This window comes from Eucyclogobius newberryi, unplaced genomic scaffold (assembly GCF_026437365.1).
Source record: "Eucyclogobius newberryi isolate DKJ021-1_F unplaced genomic scaffold, fEucNew1.0.hap1 SCAF_10, whole genome shotgun sequence".
NCBI lineage: Eukaryota > Metazoa > Chordata > Actinopteri > Gobiiformes > Gobiidae > Eucyclogobius > Eucyclogobius newberryi.
In genome coordinates, this window is record NW_027315724.1 from 36,095,727 (window position 1) to 36,104,251 (window position 8,525).

The 8,525-nt window shown below is 46.6% G+C and overlaps 1 protein-coding gene across 1 annotated transcript in view; it reads right to left on the reverse strand.

Annotated features, from left to right (window-relative positions):
• Positions 1–229: 229 nt before the first annotated feature.
• tbx4 (T-box transcription factor 4) overlaps positions 230–8,525 on the reverse strand; it is a 42,261-nt gene continuing 33,965 nt past the window's right edge. Inside the window, exons 6-8 of the mRNA XM_072456182.1 lie at positions 3,978–4,066; positions 2,779–3,002; positions 230–2,125 (exon numbers count right to left, since the gene is read on the reverse strand). Of these exons, the coding sequence (XP_072312283.1) occupies positions 1,563–2,125; positions 2,779–3,002; positions 3,978–4,066 (876 nt within the window). The 3' untranslated portion in view covers positions 230–1,562. The remainder of the gene's footprint in view (positions 2,126–2,778; positions 3,003–3,977; positions 4,067–8,525) is intronic.

An 8,525-nucleotide genomic window follows, 5' to 3' on the forward strand; every position in this document is an offset into this window, starting at 1 on the left:
GGTGTGTTGCCATGGAGACGATACAGGAAGTACAATGAAGACACAAACGCAGTAGAGACGCGCGTCACCCATTTGGAAATATCATCTTTTAATTTGATGAAACTTGGAGATTAATCTGACTTTGGCACATTGAACAAACCCTTTGTTACAATAAAAATATGTTTAAGCCAAAAAAGAAGTCTTTGTACATGCTGCTAAATAAAATAATAATTAAAAAAAACCTCTTATTTTTAAAGATGCAGAAAAAACAAAGATTTTCAAATGTAGCTTTTGTGCTTTGTCAGTACTTTGTATAAAATAAGTTTAATGAACCTTTTCAAACAGAAATCCTGAGCTACATAAACGCTAACGACACAAATATGGCTAAATTAAACTAAAATACCTTGTTTTTTTGCCGTTCTTGAGCTTGACTCTGTTTGACACGACGGTTAACGTGATAAAAACGCTCTGTGAGGACGTGAGGGCGTTTCAGAAAATCACCCTTTGTGTCACGATAAAGGCATTGTTTTTCACGCTTTCACCAACCGTAACGTCAAAAGTGGGCGGTACTTTTAATAAATTGTTCTTTTTGTTTTTGCACATCGTACGTTTTTACTCTTTGCGTGACATTATATACTTTTTTTTTTAATCCCAAACCCAATTAATTGCTGGCATATGAACCATATTCCGTCACCGAGCTAAAGATGCTACGTGCTAATGCGGAATGTGACGCCAGCAGATTTTACAGACTTTATGTTGGGAAATAGAGTTTGTTTTCATTTTTTTAGCATTAATTTGAAGTGGGGAGACTAAACCTGTCAGTGCAACATGAAGAAGTCAAGAAGAATTCAGTTTTTTTGGCCCTAAAATCACTCAAATAAAACGTCTAAAATAAGCTTCTATAATACTTCTGATCAGTCGCCAAAATAGTCTTTATTATTTTTACTTTGCCGTGTTTTATGGCCCCATTAAAAAAGTATTTACAATTTACAAAGTACAATATTGATCCTGTTTTTGGCGTAGAACAACTTAAACTGCTGTACCTGATTTTTACCTTTTTAAAACATTAAAAAACGGACAAGGATTCATTATAAACACTTTGGTCCAAATGTATTCCTCACTGTCCTGATGCATTAAAGCTAACAGACATTAGTATGCTAACAGCACACTTCCTGCTTCTGTAGTTCGACGCATGCAGCACACAGCGGTCTCGTTTTGACCCCGAGAGCTGCTTTTACAAAATAGCTGAACTGGAGCAAATCAGATTTTACTTTATTAAATGAAAAACTCAGGTACAGACCGTTTGAATCATATTATAGTCCTTTTTAACTTGAGTTTAGACCTGGTTTAGCTCAGGGTGTCGTCCACGTTAAAACAATAAAACATATAAAGAACTAGTTTTACACGATTACATAACGTGAGCGAATGACCGCGACATAAATACACTGTAAATCAAGAAAACCAACAACATCAACACTTCATAAACCGGAAAAAAGTCACTTCCAAAATGGTTTTAGAGTGCAATCTGTCCGTACCGTTAGCCGCCGTTAGCATAGCCGCCGTTAGTATAGCCCCCGTTCGCGTTAGCTTTCGGCCCACGTGTTCAGTCCCACCTGATACGGGTACGACGCGATCGCTCCCTGCGCGGCGTACCCGCTAAAATCTCTGCCGGGCTTTTTGTGATACAGCGCCCGCTCTCTGGCTCCGGCGCAGGAGGTCGAGGAGGGCGCGGCATGCGGAGGGACCGGCAAGCCCCTCTGCGCCGCCGCCGCGGCGTTGTAGAGCTCCCCCTGCGGCCTCTGCGCTAGCGTCGGGGAGGGGTGCGTCGTGTTGGCGAAGTGCGCGGCGAACGGCTGGTACGCGACGCCCTCCACGCCGTAGCGAGTGTACGGCTGCATCCACACGTTGCAGTTGATGGGGTTGGGCAGGTCCTCGGGGTCGTGCAGGTTGCCGTGGTCGCTCTCCAGGGAGTTGTACATGCAGGGTTCCCGGGGCGGCGGCGGCGGCATGGACTCGGGGCAGTACGGGTGCGACAGGAGCGGCGAGTCGAAGGACGAAGGGGGAGATCGGAAATACTCGTCCGGAACGGAAGGCGAACTGTCTAAATACGGGCGCTTGCAGTCCAACTCCAAGTGACGCCCGCCGTCTGGAAGAAACACACCAGAGAGTTAGAAACTAAACATGTGGAACCCGGATATGTGGAATCCGGGGCATGCAGCGCCCGCACCTCTGTGTTTGAAGCAGCGCCCGCACCTCTGTGTTTGAAGCAGCGCCCGCACCTCTGTGTTTGAAGCAGCGCCCGCACCTCTGTGTTTGAAGCAGCGCCCGCACCTCTGTGTTTGAAGCAGCGCCCGCACCTCTGTGTTTGAAGCAGCGCCCGCACCTCTGTGTTTGAAGCAGCGCCCGCACCTCTGTGTTTGAAGCAGCGCCCGCACCTCTGTGCTTGAAGCAGCGCCCGCACCTCTGTGCTTGAAGCAGCGCCCGCACCTCTGTGCTTGAAGCAGCGCCCGCACCTCTGTGTTTGATGCAGCGCCCGCACCTCTGTGTTTGAAGCAGCGCCCGCACCTCTGTGTTTGAAGCAGCGCCCGCACCTCTGTGTTTGATGCAGCGCCCGCACCTCTGTGTTTGAAGCGGCGCCCGCACCTCTGTGTTTGAAGCAGCGCCCGCACCTCTGTGTTTGAAGCAGCGCCCGCACCTCTGTGTTTGAAGCAGCGCCCGCACCTCTGTGTTTGATGCAGCGCCCGCACCTCTGTGTTTGAAGCGGCGCCCGTACCTCTGTGTTTGAAGCAGCGCCCGTACCTCTGTGTTTGAAGCAGTGGTAGAGGAGCCCGGGTTCTCTCTGGCTGAAGTGGCCGGACAGAGGCTCCTGGTCTGGACTTGCCCCGGGATCGTGGTACTGGTACTGGGTCAGGACCTGCGGGTGCCCCTGGAGAACGCCGGAGCTCAGTTTACCCGACAGGTGCGAGTGCGACGAGATGAGCCTCTGACGCACCACGTTCTTGGAGATCACCGGGTACTCCTTTCTGCGCCGGACGCAAACGGAAGAGATAATAAACACGACATTCTTATCGACTCTTCCAGGACCGACGATCGTTTGATCCCGTAATCATCTTTACGAGGCAGCAACATTAAAACATTAGTCCACATCTCACTTCAACCATCTTTTCTGGTGCTCGTTGAAACGGAACAAACATTTCCTTCCGTTTTTTTGGTGCGTTGTTGTCCAAAATGTTGGATTAAAGAAGTGTTTACTACGTGGTTTCCGTGCGTGCTAATTGTGGTGCTAATTGTGGTCCTAATGGCTGGCATGAACTTGTACGGTCGAGTGTCCGTCAGTCGCCAAAACGAACCTGTTTTTTTGTCGTTAGTGATGTTTGGAGGCTAAAGGGTTGTGTTAGCGCTCTCTGAAGGCCTAAAGGGTTGGGTTAGCACTCTCTAGGGGGCTAAAGGGTTGTGTTAGCACTCTCTTGGAGCCTATAGGGTTGTGTTAGCACTCTCTGGAGGCCTAAAGGGTTGGGTTAGCACTCTCTTGGAGCCTATAGGGTTGGGTTAGCACTCTCTGGAGGCCTAAAGGGTTGGGTTAGCACTCTCTGGAGGCCTAAAGGGTTGGGTTAGCACTCTCTGGGGGCCTAAAGGGTTGGGTTAGCACTCTCTTGGAGCCTAAAGGGTTGGGTTAGCACTCTCTTGGAGCCTAAAGGGTTGGGTTAGTACTCTCTGGGGGCCTAAAAGGGTAAGGGTTGGGCTAGCACTCTCTGGGGGCCTAAAGGGTTGGGCTGGCACCACTAACTGCCCCTTTAACCACTGTATGGCGCTGTCCCGGCCTTTATCATTCAAAAAAACACTGGAGAGTTTAACGCTGAAATACCAAACGTTTTCCTTGTAACGTGTAATGTTCTGTATTGTGGGTGTTATACTAAAATCAGACGGCTGTGTGCTGGGTGTATCTAACTGTAGGATGTGTCATTCATGTCAAACTGAGCTGTGGGCGGAGACTTTACCCCTGCAGGCGGGACACCCTCAGGTCGCCCTCCTCGCTGCCTCTGAAGCCTTTGGCGAACGGATTGTTCTCGATCTTCAGCTGCGTGATCTGCGACAGAGAGAGACATGCTGGTTACGCCGGGTTCTGTCCAAAGGTCTGGACAATACTGACACAAAGGGTCGACTCAACGCTGACAAAAGGTCTCAACACGATTAGAATCTTACGCAAAAACAACAAGAGGCTGATTCAACTTTGATTTGTCGCTCCAGGTTGATTCGTCTGCTGTGGGCCAAATACATCCTCATCATCCCAAAGGTCTAAAGGTATAAAGGTCTACAGGTCTACAGGTCTAAAGGTCTACAGGTCTAAAGGTCTACAGGTCTAAAGGTCTACAGGTCTAAAGGCATAAAGGTCTACAGGTCTAAAGGTCTACAGGTCTAAAAGTCTACAGGTCTAAAGGTCTACAGGTCTAAAGGTCTACAGGTCTACAGGTCTAAAGGTCTACAGGTCTACAGGTCTAAAGGTCTAAAGGTCTACAGGTCTAAAGGTCTACAGGTCTACAGGTCTAAAGGTCTACAGGTCTAAAGGTCTACACGTATAAAGGTCTAAAGGTCTACAGGTCTAGTCTACAGGTCTAAAGGTCTACAGGTCTAGTCTACAGGTCTAAAGTTCTACAGGTCTAGTCTACAGGTCTAAAGGTCTACAGGTCTAGTCTAAAGGTCTAAAGGTCTACAGGTCTAGTCTACAGGTCTAAAGGTCTACAGGTCTAGTCTACAGGTCTAAAGTTCTACAGGTCTAAAGGTCTACAGGTCTACAGGTCTAAAGGTCTACAGGTCTACAGGTCTAGTCTACAGGTCTAAAGGTCTACAGGTCTAGTCTACTGGTCTAAAGGTCTACAGGTCTAGTCTACAGGTCTAAAGGTCTACAGGTCTAGTCTACAGGTCTAAAGGTCTACAGGTCTAAAGGTCTACAGGTCTAAAGGTCTACAGGTCTACAGGTCTAAAGGTCTACAGGTCTAAAGGTCTACAGGTATAAAGGTCTACAGGTCTAGTCTACAGGTCTAAAGGTCTACAGGTCTAGTCTACAGGTCTAAAGGTCTACAGGTCTAAAGGTCTACAGGTCTAAAGGTCTACAGGTCTAAAGGTCTACAGGTCTACAGGTCTAAAGGTCTACAGGTCTAAAGGTCTACAGGTATAAAGGTCTACAGGTCTGAAGGTCTACAGGTCTACAGGTCTAGTCTACAGGTCTAAAGGTCTACAGGTCTAAAGGTCTACAGGTCTAGTCTACAGGTCTAAAGTTCTACAGGTCTACAGGTCTAAAGGTCTACAGGTCTAGTCTACAGGTCTAAAGGTCTACAGGTCTAGTCTACAGGTCTAAAGGTCTACAGGTCTAGTCTACAGGTCTAAAGGTCTACAGGTCTAAAGGTCTACAGGTCTAAAGGTCTACAGGTCTACAGGTCTACAGGTCTAGTCTACAGGTCTAAAGGTCTACAGGTCTAAAGGTCTACAGGTCTAGTCTACAGGTCTAAAGTTCTACAGGTCTAGTCTACAGGTCTAAAGGTCTACACGTATAAAGGTCTAAAGGTCTACAGGTCTAGTCTACAGGTCTAAAGGTCTACAGGTCTAGTCTACAGGTCTAAAGTTCTACAGGTCTAGTCTACAGGTCTAAAGGTCTACAGGTCTAGTCTAAAGGTCTAAAGGTCTACAGGTCTAGTCTACAGGTCTAAAGGTCTACAGGTCTAGTCTACAGGTCTAAAGTTCTACAGGTCTAAAGGTCTACAGGTCTACAGGTCTAAAGGTCTACAGGTCTACAGGTCTAGTCTACAGGTCTAAAGGTCTACAGGTCTAGTCTACTGGTCTAAAGGTCTACAGGTCTAGTCTACAGGTCTAAAGGTCTACAGGTCTAGTCTACAGGTCTAAAGGTCTACAGGTCTAAAGGTCTACAGGTCTAAAGGTCTACAGGTCTACAGGTCTAAAGGTCTACAGGTCTAAAGGTCTACAGGTATAAAGGTCTACAGGTCTAGTCTACAGGTCTAAAGGTCTACAGGTCTAGTCTACAGGTCTAAAGGTCTACAGGTCTAAAGGTCTACAGGTCTAAAGGTCTACAGGTCTAAAGGTCTACAGGTCTACAGGTCTAAAGGTCTACAGGTCTAAAGGTCTACAGGTATAAAGGTCTACAGGTCTGAAGGTCTACAGGTCTACAGGTCTAGTCTACAGGTCTAAAGGTCTACAGGTCTAAAGGTCTACAGGTCTAGTCTACAGGTCTAAAGTTCTACAGGTCTACAGGTCTAAAGGTCTACAGGTCTAGTCTACAGGTCTAAAGGTCTACAGGTCTAGTCTACAGGTCTAAAGGTCTACAGGTCTAGTCTACAGGTCTAAAGGTCTACAGGTCTAAAGGTCTACAGGTCTAAAGGTCTACAGGTCTACAGGTCTACAGGTCTAGTCTACAGGTCTAAAGGTCTACAGGTCTAAAGGTCTAGTCTACAGGTCTAAAGGTCTACAGGTCTAGTCTACAGGTCTAAAGGTCTACAGGTCTAGTCTACAGGTCTAAAGGTCTACAGGTCTACAGGTCTAGTCTATAGGTCTACAGGTCTACAGGTCTAAAGGTCTACAGGTCTAGTCTACAGGTCTAGTCTACAGGTCTAAAGGTCTACAGGTCTAGTCTACAGGTCTAAAGGTCTACAGGTCTAGTCTACAGGTCTAAAGGTCTACAGGTCTAAAGTTCTACAGGTCTAAAGGTCTACAGGTCTACAGGTCTAAAGGTCTAAAGGTCTACAGGTCTAGTCTACAGGTCTAAAGGTCTACAAGTCTAGTCTACAGGTCTAAAGGTCTACAGGTCTAGTCTACAGGTCTAAAGGTCTACAGGTCTAAAGGTCTACAGGTCTAGTCTATAGGTCTACAGGTCTAAAGGTCTACAGGTCTAAAGGTCTACAGGTCTAAAGGTCTACAGGTCTAGTCTATAGGTCTACAGGTCTACAGGTCTAAAGGTCTACAGGTCTAGTCTACAGGTCTAAAGGTCTACAGGTCTAGTCTACAGGTCTAGTCTACAGGTCTAAAGGTCTACAGGTCTACAGGTCTAGTCTACAGGTCTAAAGGTCTACAGGTCTAGTCTACAGGTCTAAAGGTCTACAGGTCTAGTCTACAGGTCTAAAGGTCTACAGGTCTAAAGGTCTACAGGTCTAGTCTACAGGTCTAAAGGTCTAAAGGTCTAGTCTACAGGTCTAAAGGTCTACAGGTCTAGTCTACAGGTCTAGTCTACAGGTCTAAAGGTCTACAGGTCTACAGGTCTAGTCTACAGGTCTAAAGGTCTACAGGTCTAGTCTACAGGTCTAAAGGTCTACAGGTCTAGTCTACAGGTCTAAAGGTCTACAGGTCTAAAGGTCTACAGGTCTACAGGTCTAGTCTACAGGTCTAAAGGTCTACAGGTCTAGTCTACAGGTCTAAAGGTCTACAGGTCTAGTCTACAGGTCTAAAGGTCTACAGGTCTAAAGGTCTACAGGTCTAGTCTACAGGTCTAAAGGTCTACAGGTCTAAAGGTCTACAGGTCTAGTCTACAGGTCTAAAGGTCTACAGGTCTAAAGGTCTACAGGTCTAGTCTACAGGTCTAAAGGTCTAAAGGTCTAGTCTACAGGTCTAAAGGTCTACAGGTCTAGTCTACAGGTCTAAAGTTCTACAGGTCTAGTCTACAGGTCTAAAGGTCTACAGGTCTAGTCTACAGGTCTAAAGGTCTACAGGTCTAGTCTACAGGTCTAAAGGTCTACAGGTCTAGTCTACAGGTCTAAAGTTCTACAGGTCTAAAGGTCTACAGGTCTACAGGTCTAAAGGTCTACAGGTCTACAGGTCTACAGGTCTAGTCTACAGGTCTAAAGGTCTACAGGTCTAGTCTACTGGTCTAAAGGTCTACAGGTCTAGTCTACAGGTCTAAAGGTCTACAGGTCTAGTCTACAGGTCTAAAGGTCTACAGGTCTAGTCTACTGGTCTAAAGGTCTACAGGTCTAGTCTACAGGTCTAAAGGTCTACAGGTCTAAAGGTCTACAGGTCTAAAGGTCTACAGGTCTACAGGTCTACAGGTCTAGTCTACAGGTCTAGTCTACAGGTCTAAAGGTCTACAGGTCTAAAGGTCTAGTCTACAGGTCTAAAGGTCTACAGGTCTAGTCTACAGGTCTAAAGGTCTACAGGTCTACAGGTCTAGTCTATAGGTCTACAGGTCTACAGGTCTAGTCTACAGGTCTAAAGGTCTACAGGTCTAGTCTACAGGTCTAAAGGTCTACAGGTCTAGTCTACAGGTCTAAAGGTCTACAGGTCTAAAGGTCTACAGGTCTAAAGGTCTACAGGTCTAGTCTATAGGTCTACAGGTCTACAGGTCTAAAGGTCTACAGGTCTAAAGGTCTACAGGTCTAGTCTACAGGTCTAAAGGTCTACAGGTCTAGTCTACAGGTCTAGTCTACAGGTCTAAAGGTCTACAGGTCTACAGCCCTTGAGTCTTTCCTTTTCCTTTGACTTGAATGTTTTACTACATGAAACGCTCGTGATCTGCAGCTAGACGTTTTTGACTGATAAAAACCTTT